The 20,529-nt window shown below is 41.5% G+C and overlaps 1 protein-coding gene across 1 annotated transcript in view; it reads left to right on the top strand.

The window, feature by feature from the left end:
• The first annotated feature begins 211 nt into the window (after positions 1–211).
• Positions 212–20,529, top strand: part of TFRC (transferrin receptor) — a 31,199-nt gene continuing 10,881 nt past the window's right edge. Inside the window, exons 1-13 of the mRNA XM_035709901.2 lie at positions 212–351; positions 6,834–6,892; positions 7,849–8,059; positions 9,427–9,640; positions 11,119–11,268; positions 11,444–11,549; positions 13,657–13,770; positions 14,416–14,514; positions 15,084–15,223; positions 16,711–16,868; positions 17,635–17,754; positions 18,865–18,950; positions 20,267–20,330. Of these exons, the coding sequence (XP_035565794.1) occupies positions 6,857–6,892; positions 7,849–8,059; positions 9,427–9,640; positions 11,119–11,268; positions 11,444–11,549; positions 13,657–13,770; positions 14,416–14,514; positions 15,084–15,223; positions 16,711–16,868; positions 17,635–17,754; positions 18,865–18,950; positions 20,267–20,330 (1,498 nt within the window). The 5' untranslated portion in view covers positions 212–351; positions 6,834–6,856. The remainder of the gene's footprint in view (positions 352–6,833; positions 6,893–7,848; positions 8,060–9,426; positions 9,641–11,118; positions 11,269–11,443; positions 11,550–13,656; positions 13,771–14,415; positions 14,515–15,083; positions 15,224–16,710; positions 16,869–17,634; positions 17,755–18,864; positions 18,951–20,266; positions 20,331–20,529) is intronic.

Here is a 20,529-nt window from a genome sequence, read left to right as displayed (position 1 = left end):
TCGGCGCTGCAGGGCCCGGAGGTCGGTCAAGGTTGGGCTGCGGGCTCGGGCGGCAGCTCCCGGCACCTGCAGCCTTGGCGCCTTTTCCGCTCGGCCCCGCCCCCGCGCAGGCCCCGCCCCCCGCGCAGGCCCCGCCCCCCGCGCAGGCCGGTCCGCTGCGTGCGCGCCGTCGCCCCCGGCAGCCCATTCCCTGGGCACCTCTGGGGCTACGTGCGGCAGGAAGTGACGCAAGCCTGGCAGGGGGTCGGAGGGGGCGGGGCCGCGCTATAAAAGGGCGGTCGGGGGCGGCCGGCCCCCAGAGAGCGTCAGCTTCGTCCGGGGACGGCGGCGGCGGCCGGAGCGGGGGCCCGAGTGAGTGACGCGCCACGCTCGCGTGCCCGGGCCTCGGGGCGGCCTCCCGCGCTACGGCCCGGCGGCGGCTGCAGCGGGGGCGGCGGGCTGGAGCGGGCCGCGGGCTGCAGGTGCAGCGGGCTGGGGCTGGGGCTGGGGCTGGGGCTGGGCGCTGCTGCGTGCGGAGGGCCGACCCCGGCGCGCCCCCTGCTTCCTCGGGGGCGGCGGCCCCCACCGCCGCTCTGCGCCCCGCACCCTGCTTCCGCCCCCGGAGGCCTCCCGGAACCCCGTCGCCACCCGCTCATCCTCACAGGGCGCGGGGGGGCCCCGTGGGACGGCCCGGGCCGCGTGGAGCCGAGCACGTGGCCGGTGCGGGAAGTGAACCCAGGGAGCTGTCGGGGTGCACGGGGTGACCTTGAGCTGCCAGCCCCGCGAGCCCTGCGCCGGCGGAGCCTGCCCGGGCCCTGACCTGCTGTCCCGGGAACCCGGGGCGGGTGCTGCGAGCCGCGCGCGTGAACCCCGCGCATCGCGGCCCCCCAGGGTCGCGTGGGGGCTCCCCCGTTTTCCTCCAGGCAGACGCCGCCTGGACGCCGCAGGTGCCGGCTTGCAGCGCGTTCCGACAGCTCGCTGTAGGGCGGGAGATGCAGCCGGGAGACCTCGGTTGGTGGGAGCTGTAGTCTAGAGGCCGAGTAACAGCCGGGTGGGAACTGGCTTTTGCTTGGGGGAAATGTGCACTATGGCCAAGGGGCCGTGCTGCGTTGACAGCTGCCGTACAGGCCCCATTGTGCGCCTGCTCCTACAGGATGGCTCTTGCAGATGGCAGGGCGTAGGGGAGTAGGGAAGAACCTATTTTGTGACTTTATTTTTTATTTTTAAAAAGTATTTATTTATTTATTCACGAGACACACAGAAATAGAGGAAGAGACACAGGCAGAGGGAGAAGCAGGCTCCATGCAGGGAGCAGCCTGATGCAGGACTCGATCCCAGGTCCCCCGGATCACGCCCTGGGCTGAAGGCAGCAGCAAACCACTGAGCCACCAGGGCTGCCCTATTCCCCCCCCCCCCCTCCCCCAATTAACAGTTTTCCCTCTACTCCCAGCGACCTTGGGTAGACCGGGGAACTTCATTGCTTCTGCTTCCCTCCCTGCAGAGGGGGTGGGGTAAGAGAATTGAAGTGGTTAATAATTGTCCTCTGCCCGTGTTTGGATACCTGACACCTTTATTCTGGGCTTTAGAAAGGAGTTGGAAGTGTAGATGCTGATTCAGTTGCCACTGAGCTGTGTGTGTGTGTGTGTTTGGGGGGGGGGGGTTGACCTTATTGACTGATATTTAAGGTGATTTCCAGAAGTTAGTTTTGTATTGCAAAAAAAAAAAAGTCAGGTTTAGGCTCTCTACAGTACTTGTTAGCCATGCTGGTTTTTTTTTTTTTTCTTCTTAGTTTTGGGTTGTAATGAACTCAATATACTTCACAAGAAGATGTAGAATTTAAAAGTTTTGATATCAATAAGAAATTTCTTCCAAAAATTTACATACAGCACAACCACCCTTTTCACTTTGCTCTGCTGGAATGTCTTTTGTTGAAGTGCTGTGCTGAAGATTGTTGGGTAGGGACGCCTCCCTCTGCCCTAAGTTGTGGCGGTTATTTGCCTCCGATAGTGTACTTCTCTCTCTCTGTAGTCATGGAGCAAGGTTTCCCAGTGAAACTTGAATCAGACAGCAATGAAACCTGGTCAAAAATGATCCTCTGAGACCTTCTGGGACTCTTCCCTGTGTGTGCCTTTGTGCACTCTTCTCACATGAGCACCGTGCAGGGACTTCTTGGAGTCGGGCAGTCTTCTTACAGAAAGCCAAATAGGAACGAAGATTCTCCTTGTTTTCCTCCGTGGCCTCTTCATTTTTAAAAATTTTTTTAAAGATTTATTTATGGGGGGGAGGGGCAGAGGGAGAGACTTTTCAAGCTGACTCCCTGCTGAGCCCTGAGCCTGTCCTTGGCTCAGTTGTCTCCACTCAGGAGATCACGACCTGAGCCGAAACCAAGAGCCAGACGCTTAAGCGACTGAGCCACCCCACCGCCTTTTCATTTTAGACCCTTAAAGCTAAGAGGGATCTTGACCATCTCTTTATAAGTCCTGGGTGTGCACGATTATGTGTCCGGAGGGCCCTGCAGGAGTTTTGCAAATTCATGTAACCTTTTCATTTTCACCTGCAAATGAATAGGGAAACAGTTTGCAAAAAGCATATCCGTAATCAGTTGCTTAAGATCTTGGAGCCCTACCAGGTAGCCTTTAAAAGTTCTACTTTTTTTTCTTTTTTTTTTTTAAAGATTCTTATTTGAGAGAGCCCACAGGAGTGGGGGAAAGGGCAGAAGCAAAGGGAGGAATCTGAAGCCAACTCTGCGTGGAGCTCAGAGCTCTGCTGCTGGATGCCTGTCAGGATCCCGTGACCTTGAGATCCTGACCTTAGCCTAAACCAAGTGTTGGAGGCCCAACCAACTGTGCCACACAGGCGCCCCTAAAATTTTTTTTTTAATTTTTATTTATGATAGTCGCACACACAGAGAGAGAGAGAGGGAGAAGCAGGCTCCATGCACTGGGAGCCTGATGTGGGATTCAATCCCGGGTCTCCAGGATCGCACCCTGGGCCAAAGGCAGGCACTAAACCGCTGCGCCACCCAGGGATCCCCCCTAAAATTTTTCTACGTTTTAAAATTTCCCTACTATCCATGCCTTGCCCGGTGATTCCAGGATAAACCAGAATACTGACAGGGATGGGGGAAGATTCCAGGTCCAAGGTTTTCATGCTTTATATATATATTTATTTAAGATTTTATTCATGAGACACAGAGAGAAAGAGGCAGAGACACAGGCAGAGGGAGAAGCAGGCCCCACGCAGGGAGCCCGACGTGGGATTTGATCCCGGGTCTCCAGGATCACACCCTGGGCTGAAGGCAGCACTAAACCACTGAGCCACCCGGGCTGCCCCTCTAATTATATTTTTTAATGTAATTTCTAAATGATATGAAAAGTGAACTTCATATACATTAAGCATGCCTCAATACTGTTAAGAAATAAAATATCTTAAAAAAATAAAATATCTTTATTCTTAATTATTTTTTGTAAATTCCATGTCAAATATAGGGTAGGGAAATCGCCAGAGAAGGTTTCATAAAGACGTTCCCTGAGCTGAGTCAGGAAGAAAGAAGTTCACAAAGAAAGACTGTTAGTAGAGGCGGGAGCTAGTTTCTGTCCCATTTTGTAGAAAGTAGAGGGCAGCAGTTATTAGGTAGTGATGTTCTCCAGAACAGAACCTCAAAAGCAGGAAGAAGAACTTAAACATATGTGAACCTTTATTTTCATTATTAATGTGAGAAACTGAATAGGTTTTCCAGTTATGATTGAGCAAATGTATACAAGGTGCTAATGTGCATAAAAATCAAGGAAGGTGATATTCGGTTTGTCTCTTGTTAACAGATTATCAGCAGTGGTGGTAGTGACATAGTGAAATAAGTCAGAAAAGTTGGCTTTTAGATGCTGTCTTAACAGAACTACCTCTTTATAGACAGTTATAACTATGGAAAGTTTCTCCCACACTTTTAGAGCATGTAAATTAGAGTGATTTCAGTCGGAAGAAAATTTATTAAGGGGTTCTTTTGAATACAGAGCTTTACTGCGTGTGAGGTCATTTTGGAAGAATGATTCAAATTTGTTATATAAAACTTGAGGGATAACTTTTATAGGTATAGAATTAATCATGTTCTTAGATGTGGGGTTAAATTATGAGGTTAAAATGGGAATTTCCTGGTCAGTTTTTTCCTCTGATTTGATTTCTTTTATGTTATAATCTTAATTTTGTGTCTGGCTATTGAAATAGAAATAACATACTAGTTCTTTCAGTAAACTAGTATTTAGAGTTTAATTATACAAAATCATAATTACATTCTATTTATATCTTTGTTTTTGCAGACTTGCAATCCACTAAATCTCATCATTTATTTAAATCCTTAGATCATTTATTTAAAAGCATCACTTTAGTCTAAAAATTAAAACTGGAAACTTTGAGGAATGGCTGGTTCAGATGAATATTAAACTTCTAAGCTGCTTTTTCCTAGAAAAGGATGATTAAAATTGGTTCAGGGTGGAGTCTTCTAGTTCTGGTTTTAGTGATTGGGTTTGTACGGTTCTGGTGCAGGGATAGTGATAAACTTGGACACCAGATAGGGCAGGAGACTGTGCTTCTAAGATGATGTCTTGCTTCTTAGCTCTAGTCTTTAAAGCTTGGGGATTAAATTTTTGTCGTTAAGTGGTTTTGATAGGAGACTTTTTTTTTTTTTAACGATTTTATTTATTTGAGAGAGTGCAAGCCTGAGCACCGAGAGGTAGAAGCTGACTCCCTGCTGAGCAGAGAGCCCAATGCAGGGTTCTGTCCCAGGACCCTGAGATCATGACCTGAGCCACCCATGCACCCTCCTTAGGAGGCTTTTCTAACGCCAGTTTATATGATGTCTTTTACAGTCTGTGTTTACTTAGTTTGCTTTATGCCATGTGGATGTTAAATGCGCTGTAAGTGTACACAATTGTTAGTACAGAAAAAGCCTTAAAATAGTAAGAAATAAGTGACCAAAAAAAAAAAGAAGTGACCACTCTATATCTCTTTTTTTTTTTTTTTTTAATTTTTATTTATTTGTGATAGTCACAGAGAGAGAGAGAGAATGAGGCAGAGACACAGGCAGAGAGAGAAGCAGGCTCCATGCACCGGGAGCCCGACATGGGATTCATTCCCGGGTCTCCAGGATCGCGCCCTGGGCCAAAGGCAGGCGCCAAACCGCTGCGCCACCCAGGGATCCCTCTATATCTCAATATATCAGTTTCAAACATCTAGATGCACTCAAACCAAATTCATTAGAAAAATCCAGATTTCAGCTAATACCTATGCTTTAACTTAATATAGGACTCTGTTGGTTACAGAGGTATTTTTTACTTTTAAAATGGTTGTCAGGGTGCCTGGCTGGCTCATTCTGTAGAGTGTGTGATTCTTGATTTCAGGGTTGTAAATTCAAGCCTCACATTGGGTGTAGAGATTACTTGAAAATAAGAAACACTTGTAAAATAGTTGTCATTTATTTTAAGATTTATTTAATTGATGTATTGATGTATAGTTGACATACAATATTATACTAGCTTTGGGCATACAACGGTGATTCAGAGGTTAAGATTAATTTCTTAAATTTCTGGAGATGAGAACTTTTTTTTTTTTTTTGAAAACACAATTTTTATAATCCAGTAACTTACTGAACTTCAGTTTTGGATTATCAGTTTTCAGCCTGGAACAAGACATTTAACATCTCAGATAGTTGACCTTCTCCTAAAACCACATACTGAGTTTTTCTTTTTGTCTATTGTTTTTGCATCAAAGATCTATCATTTGTAAGAACTTCATTTAATCAGAAGGATCGGGTTTTCACTTTTATTGGAGGTGCTTTGTTACTGGTCTTTGTTGCATGACCATTCTTGGCTTAGTTATACTTTATTTCTTTTTTCCGATGCTTGTCTATTGTTTTTTTTTTTTTTTTTTTTTTGTCGTTTTTTTGTATTTGTCTCTTTGACTATTAAGTTACTTAAATCTATTAATGTGGATGATACTCTGATTAGTTTTCCACATTTTAAAAAAAGATTTATTTTAGAGGGGGAGGGAGGAGAGGAACAAAGGGATAGGAAGAGAATCTCAAGCAGACTCCTCCCTGAATGTGGAGCCTGCCACAGAGCTCCATCCCACAACCCTGAGATCATGACCTGATCCAAAACCAAGAGTTAGATGCTTAACTGACTGAGCCACCCAGGCGGCTGGGTGGTTTAGCCCACATTTTGAAAAATTCAGGCCTATAGGGAAAATTGAGATAATAGTAGTACAATATATATCTCTGTATCCTTTACTGATTCACCAATTAACAGTTGGCACATTTTCTTTCTTTTTCTCTTTTCTTTTCTTTTCTTTTCTTTCGATTTATTTATTCGTGAGAGACAACGGAGAGAGGCAGAGAGACATAAAGGGAGAAGCAAGCTCCCTGCAGGGAGCCCAATGTGGGACTCCATCCCAGGACTTGGGATAAGGACCTGAGCAGAAGGCAGATGTTTAACTACTGAGCCACCCAGGCGCCCCTGCTTTATTTCTTATGCACTTTTAAAAACTGAGCTGTTTAAAATAAGTTACAGAAGTTACAGTACTGGGACGCTTGGGTGGCTTCAGCGGTTGAGCGTCTGCCTTCATGCTCAGGGCTTGATCCTGGGATTTGGGATCGAGTCCCACATCGGGATCCCTGCAGGGAGCCTGCTTCTCCCTCTGCCTGTGTCTCTGCCTCTCTTTCTGTGTCTCTCATGTATAAATAAATAAAATCTTAAAAAAAAAAAAGTAAACTTGTTATGTATAACCTGGTGTGGTAATGAAAAGCCCTCACTTATCTGCTACACTGGTATCCATCTCATATTAATTTTCTGTTTTAACACTAGGCTCTTCTGTGTGGCAGCTCAGAATGATGGATCAAGCCAGATCAGCATTCTCTACCTTGGTAAGATATTTAAGTTGTATTTCTGGTTGCCAGTTTGTGAGAATACGAAGAATACAAGTATGACTCACCCAGTAAACATGAAATATTATTCAAAACTATCAGTATTTGTTTGTGTTGAAGTGGTGGTCTTGAGATGTAATGGATCCCACAAAGGAAGGATGTATTCAGTCTTGAGTGAGTTAACTTGGAAAATCTTGAGGAACTTTCAGGATATTTTGGGTGTGATGGGAGTACAGCCAAGTAGATAAGAGGAACTAAAGAAAACACTGATCAAAATGTATACCTATGTAAATAGACATACATAACAGACACCCTGAATGAAAAGGCTGAATGAGATGAAGAAGGCCAATGTGTGCTCTAGCCCTCATCTGCCACGGACAGAACTGGGTATAGGGAAGAAGGTTGCTTTGAAAGAGCAACTTTTTTCCTTAAGAATATATAGCAAGTCCTAGTATTGGCCTAATAATAAGTATAGTACCTAATCAAACTTTTTTTTTTTAAGATTTTATTTGTTCGTTCATGAGAGATACACAGAGAGGCAGAGACACAGGCAGAGGGAGAAGCAGGATCAATGTGGGACTAGAGGGCAGCCCTGGTGGCTCAGTGGTTTAGCACTGTCTGCAGCCCAGGGAGTGATCCTGGAGACCTGGGATCGAGTCCCACATCAGGCTCCCTGCATGGAGTCGGCTTCTCCCTCTGCCTGTATCTCTGCTTCTCTTTCTCCTCTGTGTATTCTCATGAATAAATGAATAAAATCTTTTTTAAAAAAATGTGGGACTAGATCTCAGGGCCCCGGGATCATGACCTGAGTCAAAGGCAGACGCTCAACCACTGAGCTACCGAGCTACCCAGGCTACCCAGGCATCCCCTAATCAAACTCTTTGTAAATGTTCCTCATCCCTTTCTTTTCTTTCATAATGCTTTCTTTCTTTTCTTTTTTTTTCTCCAAATCTCAGTTTGGTGGAGAACCATTGTCCTATACCCGGTTTAGTCTGGCACGGCAAGTAGATGGTGATAACAGCCATGTGGAGATGAAACTAGCTGCAGATGAAGAAGAAAATGTTGACAATAACATGAGGGGTAATCATGCCAGTGTCCCAAAACCAAAAAGGTGTAATGGATTTATCTGCTATGGGACTATTGCTGTAGTCCTCTTTTTCTTGATTGGTAAGAGTGCCATTCAAAACTTAATGTTCCTTGTCACCGACTCTAGAAAGTCTGTTAATTTAGTCAAGGCAGTGTTTATTTTGTACCTTTTTATGTGCCATTATGCTAGGCACTAGGAATATAATGATGACTAAGATTCTAGGCCTGCCTTGAGTTTAGCCTGGTGGGGAGAGGGAGACATGAATCATTTCATTGTAATGTGCAAATGTTATACTAGAAGTACACACAGGATATTTGTAGCATAGAAGCTTGCCCTAAGGGTTCAAGGAAGGCTTCTGGGAAGAAAAGTTACCTATCTCTTAAAGAGGTAACTATTTAGGTACTCCCGGCTGGCTCAGTCAGTAGAGCATGTGACTCTTTTTTTTTTTTTTTTAATATTTTATTTATTCATTCATGAGAGACAGAGAGAGAGGCAGAGACACAGACAGAGGGAGAAGCAGGCTCCATGCAGGGAGCCCGACGTGGGACTCGATCCCGGGTCTCCAGGATCATGCCCTGGGCCCAAGGCTGCGCTAAACCACTGAGCCACCAGGGCTGCCCAAGCATGTGACTCTTGATATTGGAGTCATGGGTGAAGTCCTATGTTGGGTGTAGAGATTACTTAAATAAACTTCAAATAAAAAGGTAACGTAATTAAAATAAAGTTATTATACAGTTGATTCTTGAACAACATGGACTTGAACTGTGTGGGTCCACTTATGCAGATTTTTTTTCAATAAATATATTGGAAAAATTTTTGGAGATTTGTGGCAATTTGAAAAGACCAACTGCGTAGCCTAGAAATATTGAAAAAACTAAGAAAAGGATATTTTAAGAACGCAGTATATCATACGTATACAAAATATGTGTTAATCAGTTATTTATGTCATCATAAGGCTTCTGGTTAACAGTAAGCTATTTGTTTTTGGAGAGTCAAAAGTTACATGCAGAATTTGTACTACACCCTTAAACCCCCCTCCCCCACCACACACACACTGTTTGGGAGTCAACTGTGTGATTTGTTAGATTGAATGGTTTAAAGACTCTTTTTTTTTTTAAGATTTTATTTATTAATAGAGAGAGAAAAAGGCAGAGACACAGACAGAGGGAGAAGCAGGCACCACACAGAGAGCCTGACGTGGGACTCGATCCTGTGTCTCCGGGATCACGCCCTGGGCTGCAGGCGGCGCTAAACCGCTGTGCCACGGGGCTGCCCAATTGAATGGTTTAACATAACACAACATTGAGACTCATTATTTACTTTGAAACTGCTTATAATTTGAATAAACCTGTATTTTCAAGGCTTAGCTGAAAATATTAACAGTTCCTATAGGAATATATTATCAATGAAATTCTATGAGTTCAGCCCTGAAACTTCTTATCCTTAGGATTTATGATTGGCTACTTGGGCTACTGTAAACGTGTAGAACCAAAAGCTGAATGTGAAAGACCAACAGGAACAGAGGCTCTGGGGACAGAGGGAACAGAACCCTCAGAAACAGAAGAGTACTTCCCTGAAACACCTTCTCGCTTATTTTGGACGGACCTCAAAACAATGTTGTCAGAGAGACTGAGTAACACAGATTTCACCAACACCATGAGGTAAGCTTGAGCTGCTTCACAGTATCTAAACACATAGTGGCTATTCAGAGCAGTGATTACAAAACAAACATTACAATCTGGAGGGAAGACTTCTTAGAGTTAAGGGGTGGGTAAACAATAAGGAATTCAAACTATGTTTGTGAAAAAAATTTCTGAGAGGACACTCATTTTTCTTTAAAAAATTCCGCAGGTCTTTGATCCTTTTGTCATCTGGCTCTTTATAGCTTGTTGCTTGCTATCAGACTTGTTTCTGCTTTGATATTTTTATCTTACCCCTTGCAGGTCACGCTGAGCTTTCCTGCTATCCACAAGGGCATCCTTTCCTACTATCCATAAGGCCTTATGTATTCTTTTTTTTTTTTTTAATTTTTATTTATTTATGATAGTCACACAGAGAGAGAGAGAGAGGCAGAGACACAGGCAGAGGGAGAAGCAGGCTCCATGCACCGGGAGCCCGACGTGGGATTCGATCCCGGGTCTCCAGGATCACGCGCCCTGGGCCAAAGGCAGGCGCCAAACTGCTGCGCCACCCAGGGATCCCGCCTTATGTATTCTTTAGATCAGGACTAACTTGACTGCTCAGCTTGATATAGAGACATAATAGTATTCCTTGATTTCTTCTGGTTTTCATTAATCCACACCCTAAGAAGTGTCCTTAAGGTTTCTGTCCTTTGGTTTTTAAGATCTTCCTTAGACATACCTAACTCTTAAGAATTTATTCTTTTACCTATAAGCTGGCTTCCTACGGTTTCAGTTGTACAATAATTCTTAGTCTTAGTTTTAGGAATCTTGGGCATTTTTATTTCATCAATTACTTGTGTTTACTCTATACCAGGCATTATGGATCAAATGAGACTGGAGTTTACCAAAAAAATCAGATAACCTATATCTTACATATATATGTATTTACAATGAGACATAGGAGATCAGGACAAGAAGTAGTTTTGCTTCAAAGTAGGTGAAAATTAAAGCCATACCTGAACTCACCAACAGTAACGCTATCTTTCATTTTGCTTACAGTGGATCCTCTTAGAATCTACTCCTTTCCCTAAAACTACCCTAGGCAGGTACTCCCTTATGATGATTCTCTTGAAGGACTAGTTTACTTTGGATAAGGAGGTTTTAACAAGCTGAGGTCATAAATTTCTTCAGATATTTGGCAGGTTTTTTCCTTCTAAGTTTGTCTCTAGTCAATCCAGAAATTTTGGGTCACAGTTAATTTAGCTTAACTGTGATGAATAGTATTGAGTTACGCTTTTAAAACAATTTGCTTGGGGCGCCTGGGCGGCTCAGTCAGTTAAGCATCTGCTTTCGTTTCAGGTCATGATCCCAGGGTCCTGGGCTCCTTCCTCAGTGGGGAGCCTGCTTCTCCCTCTGCCCCTGCTTGTGCTCTTTCTGTCAGATAAATAGAATCTTAAAGGAAAATTTGCTTACTATTTGAGTTCATTGTTTATTAACAGTGACCTTTTTTCCTCTAGGTGGCTGAATGAAAATTCGTATGTGCCTCGTGAGGCTGGATCTCAAAAAGATGAAAGCCTTGCTTTATTAATTGAGAATCGATTCCGTGAATTTCAACTTAGCAAATCCTGGCGTGATGAACATTTTGTTAAGATCCAGGTCAAAAGCAGGTATGTTGAAAGATGGTAAACTGATTTTTATACAGGTAGTTACTTTCAGGTGTGCTAATATAGCAGAGACTTTCAAGATAAATAATGTAAGTAAAATGCTAAATGTGTTAGTCATTTAATTTATTTCCCCAAGGTTGTCCTTAGCTTCAGCTTAATTTAACTTAATCTTTTTTAGCAATGCTCAAAACACGGTGACCATAGTGGATATGGAGAGTGACTTGGTATACCTGGCGGAGAGTCCTGAGGGTTACGTGGCATACAGTAAGGCAACGACAGTTACCGTAAGTAAGGCAAAACCGTACATGAGACTTTTTTCCCTGTTGAATAGCCCAGGAAACTCCTTATCATTACCTTTCTTAGGAATTTTGGTATAAATTTATTTGTAAAATGTGACTAATGATGAAATACTCTTGTTTTCAACCCTCCTATGCCACAGTGAAAGTAAAATCCCCAAGTTCTCCTATAAGGACAGCAGGGCCCTAAGTAATCCTACTTTCTTCCTCTTTCATGGTGCTTTGGCTACCCCAGCTTCCCTGGTGTTCCTCAAACAAACACTCAAACACAGGCACGTTTCTTCCTCAAGGCCTTTATAAAACTCTTCCCTTAAATATCAATGTGACCTTTTCCTCATTTTGTGCAAGTCTCTTCTCTACTGTTACCTCTTTAGGGAAGTCTTCCTTGATTATCTTGTTAAAAATAGCCTTCCTCCAATCACTTCCCCTTATCCTGTGTTATTTTTCTTCACTGACACACCTGACATTATCTCTTTCCACATTAAAATAATAAGCTACTTGAAGGGCTAGAGGTTGGCTTCATTTACTGCTATGTCACAGAGCTTTGGACAGTGCTTGACGCATGGTGACTCATGGTGGGGTTTGCTGGATGAATGTGAATATCAAGGTTCCATGTGAGGACAGATATAAGTAACTATCTTGGCTGAAGTCTAGTCTTAGCCTGAATCTTTAATGCTTGATTTTTTAAAATGTAGGCAAATATGGCCAAACTAATAAAGAAATTAAAAAGATCTATCTAGGTTTTTCAGGTTAAAAAACATATGTTTGTATGTCAGGGGTCTACCTAGTGGATGCCTTCCAAGCTAGATGAAGTCTTACCTGTGCTGTATCACTTTCCCTGGCTGTCTACAAACTAGGGGTTTGAAAGTGGGTAGATTGTTCTGGCAAAGAACATTGAGGGTTTGGAGGTGCCGTGGCACAATCGGGCACCGGACTCTTGGTTGCAGCTCAGGTCATGATCTCAGGTCATGAGATCAGGCCCTGTGTTAGGCTCCACACTGAGTGTGGAGTCTGCTTGGTACTTTCTACCTCTGCCCCACCCTGCTCTTTCTTTTAAATTTTAAGAAAATGAACACTGAGGGTTTTTTTTTTTTTTTTTTTAAGATTTTTATTTATTCATGAGAGACACAGAGAGCAGAGACCTAAGCAGTGGGGTAAGCAGGCTCCCCGTGGGAAGCCTGATGCAGGACTCAATCCCACGACCCTAGGATCACGACCTGAGCCAAAGGCAGACCACTGATAACCACTGAGCCATCCAGGCACCCTGAACATTGAGGTTTTTAGTTGGCCCACAAACTTTCTATATTAGATATTTGATTGTCAGTTTTAGCCTATAGCTCTATTAATAGAATTTAGGAACATTATGAGACAGCTTTTATTTATTTTTTATTTTTTTTTTATTTTTGGTGAGACCGCTTTTATAAACATCTAAAAGTTGCTGTGCAAGTCAATTATAACAGTGTTTAACAATTTTCACATAGATTATCAGAATTTTCAGTTAAGACCTATTCCTTCATATGTCCTCAATTATCTAGCATTCAGATGTTAGGAAGTTTATGTAGTTGGTGCTGCTAGGACTAGCCTACAGTATTTTTTTTTTAAAGACTTACTTATTTATTCATGAGAGACATAGGGAGGCAGAGACACAGGCAGAGGGAGAAGCAGGCTCCATGCAGGGAGCCCGATGTGGGACTCGATCCCGGGTCTCCAGGATCATGGCCTGGGCTGAAGGCAGATAGATGCTCAACCACTGAGCTACCCAGGTGTCCCTACAGTATTTATATTGGTATATGTCTCTGTTTATCCTATCCTGTTAGCTCTCTCTCCCCCTAAAATACTGGAAGCAATGTAAAAGAGATTAAATGTCAATAGGTCAATGCAAATTAAAGACAGTGTGTGATGATACAAGATGTGAATATAGGAGGCCAGAAGTCTTGATTCACTCCTGAATACTCTGACCAGTTTGACCAGAACTCTCTTATATTCATTCTAGGCTCTGGCCTCTTTTTTTAATCCCTGTTTTCTCTCTTAGGTTTGATCTGTAAAACCATCCTATCTCAGACTCTAATGCTCACTAACCCTGTCTTTATTCTAGGGTAGACTGGTCCATGTTAATTTTGGCACCAAAAAAGACTTCGAGAATTTAAAATCTCCTGTGAATGGATCTTTAGTGATCGCTAGAGCAGGGAAAATCACTTTTGCTGAAAAGGTGAGTATTATTTAAATACATTTGTATCATTCCATTCTTCATTTAAAATTTTTTTTTTTTACATTCTGGAAGCTGTCAGTCTTAAAATCTCATACCTAATAACAATTTATTGAAGTGTTCAACAGGTCAAATAAATTCTAATTAAACTATAGAACACTTCTAAAACTATGGTATAACCACTTGGAATATTCTGCAGTCACTGTCTTTTAGTGAAAATGAAGTAATCAGAAATGCTTAAGTGAAAGCAGTTTAAGTTTAAAACAACAATATCCTATTATATAGGACCGTTAAATTAAGGTGCTTCATTATGTTACATAGAGCTGAATTTTATAGAATTTAGTTATAACTGTTTTATAAAAAGGAAACTTAAGTCAAACCTCTGTAAGGGCCTAGAATAGAAAATATCAAAAGACAGTGGTTGTATTGGATGAGTTTTTATTATTTCTCTTGTCTTTGAAACCCCTTAATGAGTTAAGGCAAGAATTTTTATCTCAAACATATATAAAGTATCTGAAACACTTGAAACACTGGGGGGGATTCAGTATAGTCCTCTGTAACCCTTTATTATAGCATAAAGCCCAATATGTATTCTAATTTTGTGTGATTACATCTGGATTTTCTGATCTTTACCTGTTTTCCTTTTAGGTTGCAAACGCTCAAAGTTATAATGCACTTGGTGTCTTGATATACATGGACCAGGCTAGATTTCCAATTGTTAATGCACGGATTCCATTCTTTGGACATGTGAGTTCTTATTTCTTAAGTAAATGAGTTTTTGTGTTTTTTCTTTTCTTTTCTTTTTAAATTCATGAGACAGAGAAAGAGGCAGGGACATAGGCAGAGGGAGAAGCAGGCTCCATGCAGGGAGCCCGATGTGGGATTCGATCCTGAGACTCCAGGATCACACCTTGGGCCGAAGGCAGGCACCAAACAGCTGAGCGACCCAGGGGTCCTGAGTTTTTGAGTTCTATAAATTGCTGGGTTCCATCTGCATTAGTGGAAGTATAACATTCCTTCCTTAAATACACTCTTTTAAAATTTTTTCCCTGGGAGGGCCTTAGCATTAACAAAAAAGATGGATTATGTGATTCAGGGACCTACTTATTAATTGCTAACAGAAATTTTCAACAGTGTCTTGAATTGAGAATTGGGTATATGGCATATAAAAACAAGAGTCACATGTAGAGACACTCAGGCCTTCAGGCTTTGAGGTGCTAAACTAAATTTAGGCTTTATCCTTACACTGAATCTCAATCTTCTGGGGATTTCTTGAACAAATGCCTGACAGAGCACATTATTCTTTTGTTTTACAGGCTCACCTGGGAACAGGTGACCCGTACACGCCTGGATTCCCGTCATTCAATCACACTCAGTTTCCACCGTCTCAGTCGTCAGGATTGCCCAGCATACCTGTCCAAACAATTTCCAGAGCTGCTGCAGAAAAGTTGTTTGAGTAAGTTCTTATTGAAAAGCTTTTATTTGAAAACTGATTTTATGACTAGAAAGGAATAATAATCATTTCAGTTAATTTGATAAGATTTTAAAACAGTTGGCTCTAATTTTCCTTATTTGGCATATCTTGGGTGCATAGCTATTACTTTGCTGTACATAAACATGAATTTTTTCCTCCATAAAGTAATCTTAATAATTAGACATTTGATATATAAGCTCAGTGGTTCCTTGTTCAGTTTACCCAGTGAATTCCTTGGGTACTATTCCTGGCAGAGCTTCTGCTTGAGGACTTCTGAGGTAAAGCACTCTGTTGCCTATGGCAACCTGTTCAGTTATTGGAGTAGATCTGACAGGATTCATTGTTGAGATGAAATCTTATTCCCTATAAGACCCATTAGTTCTAGATTTTTCTCTTAGCAACAGAATAATTCAGGTTTTCTGGTTCGTAGATTGACTATCCTCCGATCTCGTGACAGTTTCCAGATGCTTTACACTCATTAGTCCTGGGTATCCTATCCTCCCTCTAATCAGAACCCAGTCTGATTAGAGTACTTATCATTAGTTTTTATTTTGATCTGGACGTATTTCCCACCTGGCATTGGCATAGGATATAGACCTACTCTCAGACACTTAACGTGAGCATTTATTTGCTGTGTGACCTAGAACAAGTTACTCTAACCTCGCTGATGACATTTCTTTAACTTAGTTTTTTTTTTTTTTTTTTTTTTAATTTATGATAGTCACAGAGAGAGAGAGAGAGGCAGAGACATAGGCAGAGGGAGAAGCAGGCTCCATGCACTGGGAGCCCGATGTGGGATTCGATCCCGGGTCTCCAGGATCGTGCCCTGGGCCAAAGGCAGGCGCCAAACCACTGTGCCACCCAGGGATCCATAGATAGTTAAACTATATTCTACTTAACAGGGTGATTGGTTTCAAACGAAGAGCATCTACATGTAAGAACACATATCTAATACTGTGTGACTATTAAAATGCTATTTGTGAGGCCTTTTTAATAGGTGATTTTTATTGACTTTTACTTAAATTTCAAATCAGATCATTCTTATCACCACTTACAAGTCTTCCCTAACTCGTGAAGCCAGCTCCCTATCTTACCCTTGTAAAGTGGGGAGTAATTATGTTTTGACATATAAGTAGAGCACTCATTATTCGGGTAACATGAGGAATTAGGGGAAGATAGACCTAACCATCAGCAGCAAGAAAATATTATTTTATAACTAGGATAAGAATGTATACTGAGGGATACCTGGGTGGCGCTGCGGTTTGGCGCCTGCCTTTGGCCCAGGGCGCGATCCTGGAGACCCGGGATCGAGTCCCACGTCGGGCTCCCAGTGCATGGAGCCTGCTTCTGCCTCTGCCTGTGTCTCTGCCTCTCTCTCTCTCTCTCTCTCTCTCTCTCTCTGTGTGTGACTACCATAAATAAAAATTAAAAAAAAAAAACAAAAAACTCTGATGTCTGTATTTTTCTAGAAATATGGAAGGAGACTGTCCTTCTGCCTGGGAAATAGACCCCTCGTGTAGGCTGGAAACGTCCTCAAACAAGAATGTGAATCTCACTGTGAACAATGTGCTGAAAGAGATAAGAATTTTTAACGTTTTTGGAGTTATTAAAGGTTTTGAAGAACCTGGTAAGGACCCTTGGTTTTTTGTTTTTTTTTTTTTTTTTGTCTTAAGAATGTGGCCAGAAGAGGGAGTGCTGGCAAGCTGGCTTTGGCTTGGTTTTGTGGATGCTGACTCTTGTCTGTCCTGAAGCGAACTGTTTAAGTGTCAGTTTTATTGGAAGATAATAGGTTCTAGGAAATAAACTGGTCAAAAACTGACCATTATGACTAGGTAATCTCTTTTTAAGTTACTGAATGGATCAGCAGTAAGCACATTTCTTCTTAGAGGGGGCAGATGATAAAGATGTTGCAGGCTATACAGTCTCTGTTGCAATTACTTAACTTTGACGTTGTAGCATGAAAACAGCCATAAATGATATGTACTGAATGCGCAGGTAGGCTGTGATTTACTGACCCCCTCGAATAGACCATCTACCTATTTAAGCAGAAGCTAATAGTCCTGCCATTTAGTGAGGAAAGCCCTTGGACTTAGGTTGCTTATTGAATAATTAGAGGGCACAAATAAGTAGTCGATGAGTAAACTTAACTGGTAATTTGGAAAAAGAGTAGCAATACTAATAAGGAAAAATAAATTAGTATTGTCACGTGAATATTTTTCTTTGTCGTGTGAATTTTTGGTTCCCAGAGTTCTAAGTCAGATTTGATGAAGCACCTTATCCTTAGCACATATACTGTATTTTTATCCTTTTTACTAACATGATTATTCTTGAGTTCAATATTAGAAAACAGGTAAAAAGAGCTAACTGTATAATTTATCTTTTTTTTTTTTAAGATCGCTATGTTGTAATAGGGGCTCAGAGGGATGCCTGGGGTCCTGGAGCTGCAAAGTCTAGCGTAGGAACAGCTCTCCTATTGGAACTTGCCCGGATATTCTCTGATATGGTCTTAAAAGGTAGAGTACAAATTTTGTGAACTTGAAGATCTATGTGTTATATATATGCTTTCTTACTTTTACCAATATTATTATGGCTCACTTGTGCCGGACTCTTGAGTTCTTAGGTACGAAGTAGGTTGTCTTTTGTTGGCTCTGCCTTTGACTTTGAAACAGCTTTCCATGCAGTGTCTTCATTGCACTGGGAATCAACTCCTTTGAAATACCGAAAAAGTGTTGTACTGGACTCTAATTCTTAATTTGACAGATTCAGAATAATAGGGCAAATCTAGCATGGTCTCTAAGGAATCTATTTTGAAGGAAGCAGTGGTATACCTCTACTTATTTTCTATAATTTTGTTATAAAGTTATAATATGTAATTCTATACATTATACTTAGAATACTGGATATGTTCATGTATATTTATAATATATTCACACTTAACTTTCAAGCCTTTCTCTCTTAGTACATGCCACTCCTCTACACACACACCCATGCATGCAAACCCCCATCACATTCTTGAGTCTGGGTCATAGGGTAAGTTGTAGTGCTTAACTTCTATGCAAAAGCACATAATACAGAAAAATATATATCCAAGGAAAGGAGAGAAATGGAGAGCAGTGGCACATACAGCCCCAAAGAAGCTGTCTTAATGTTTTCTCTGAAAACTCTTATAACTTAAATTTGTGAATTTTTACTTTCATAACAGTTGTTTGTAAAGTAACCGAGTATTTTAAGTGATTAACATATATGCAGATTGTTTCGGTGAAGGCACACATCGTAGTTACACCATGATTTCCAAGTATCTCTTGATTCAGAAGATACGGGGCTCAAAGAATTGAGTTGAAAAAAAGTGACTTCCTGTAGAAACTTGGTGCCTACTATGTGTTTGAAGTCTTATTTGAAAATGATTTATCCTGTTCTTCGTAGATTACTTTTAATTTTCTTTTGGTAGATTACTTTTAAAAAATTTTATTTTTATTTTTTTTGTTCTTTCACCTGGGGTCTCAAAAGGGAAAGAAGTATTTTTGAATCTGCTGTCTTGAATTAGAAATTTCTGATTTCATCTTAAGTCAGTTGCCTACCTATAACCTTTCCCAAGATAAAACTAATTTTTTGTTATCCTTTAGGTGGCTTTAAACCCAGCAGAAGCATTGTCTTTGCCAGCTGGAGTGCTGGAGACTTTGGAGCAATTGGTGCCACTGAATGGCTAGAGGTAGTGTATTTGAACTACCTAGAGTGGGCAGCTGAACTTGTTTTGACTTAATTTGTCCTCCAGAAACCATGTTTTTTTAGATTTGATTAGAGTTGATCCTGAACAACACAGGTTTGAACTGTGCAGGTCAACTTATGTGGATTTTTTTTTTAATACAGTATAGTCCTCGGGATTCCTGGGTGGCGCAGCGGTTTAGCGCCTGCCTTTGGCCCAGGGCGCGATCCTGGAGACCCGGGATCGAATCCCACGTCGGGCTCCCGGTGCATGGAGCCTGCTTCTCCCTCTGCCTGTGTCTCTGCCTCTCTCTCTCTCTCTCTCTGTGACTATCATAAATAAATAAAAATTAAAAAAAAAATACAGTATAGTCCTCTAGCTGTAGTTTTTCTTTTCTCTTCTTTCTCTTCTCTTCTCTTCTCTTCTCTTCTCTTCTCTTCTCTTCTCTTCTCTTCTCTTCTCTTCTCTTCTCTCTTCTTCTCTTCTCCTTTCTTTTCTTCTTTCTTTCTTTCTTTCTTTCTTTCTTTCTTTCTTTCTTTCTTTCTTTCTCTTTCCTTTCTTTCTCTTCCTTCCTTCCTTCCTTCCTTCCTTCCTTCCTTCCTTCCTTCCTTCCTTCCCTTTCCCTTTCCCTTTCCCTTTCCCTTTCCCTTTCCCTTTCCCTTTCCCTCCCCTCCCCTCCCCCCTCTTTCTTTCTCTCTTTTCTCTTTTCTTTTCTTTTCTTTTCTTTTCTTTTCTTTTCTTTTCTTTTCTTTTCTTCTTTCTCTCTTTCTTTCTTTCGATTTTTACTTATTTATTCATGAGAGACACAGAGAGAGGCAGAGACATAGGCAGAGGGAGAAGCAGGCTCCCTACAGGGAACACCTTGTGGGACTCGATCCCCAGTACTCCGGGATCATGCTCTGAGCCAAAGGCAGATAGATGCTCAGCCGCTGAGCCACCCAGGAGTCCCTGTATTTTCTTTCTTATGATTTTCTTGCATTTTTCTTTTATCTAGCTTACTGTATTGTAAGAATATAGTACATAATTCATATACAAAATATACATTAATCAACTTTTTTTTTTATAAAGCTTCCAGTTAACAGTAAGCTATTAGTAGTTCAGTTTGGGGGAGTCAGGTTACATGTGCATTGTGCATTTTCAGTTGCGTTGGGGGCTCAGCACCCATAACCCCTGTGTTAGGGAAGTCAACTGTATATCATTTTTGCCTTTGTATATTTAGTCTCAATTGACTATAAATTTAAAAGATGTCCCTAGTAATAGCTACTCTATGTGACAATTAGATTAACACATTGGTACATTTAGTATTTTTCTTTCTCTTCTAGGGATACCTTTCTTCCTTGCATTTAAAGGCTTTCACTTACATTAATCTGGATAAAGCTATTCTTGGTAAGTATCTTTTCGTCAGCTACTTATGAATTCAGATAAACTATTTAGAAAACTTTCTAAAACGATACTGATTATTTTTTACAATTTACATAGTCCATTCCCTGATTAAGACTGACTTAGCTTTAAGTCATCCACTAAATTATGGAATGGGTGCAGATTGCTTTGTTTAATGCAGGTTCCCTGTGTGGTCCTCATTTAG

The sequence above is a fragment of the Canis lupus genome, chromosome 33, assembly GCF_003254725.2.
Source record: "Canis lupus dingo isolate Sandy chromosome 33, ASM325472v2, whole genome shotgun sequence".
In the NCBI taxonomy this organism is placed as follows: Eukaryota; Metazoa; Chordata; class Mammalia; order Carnivora; family Canidae; genus Canis; species Canis lupus.
The sequence above is the reverse complement of the archived record's forward strand: the minus strand, read 5'-3'. Positions and strand labels throughout refer to the sequence as shown.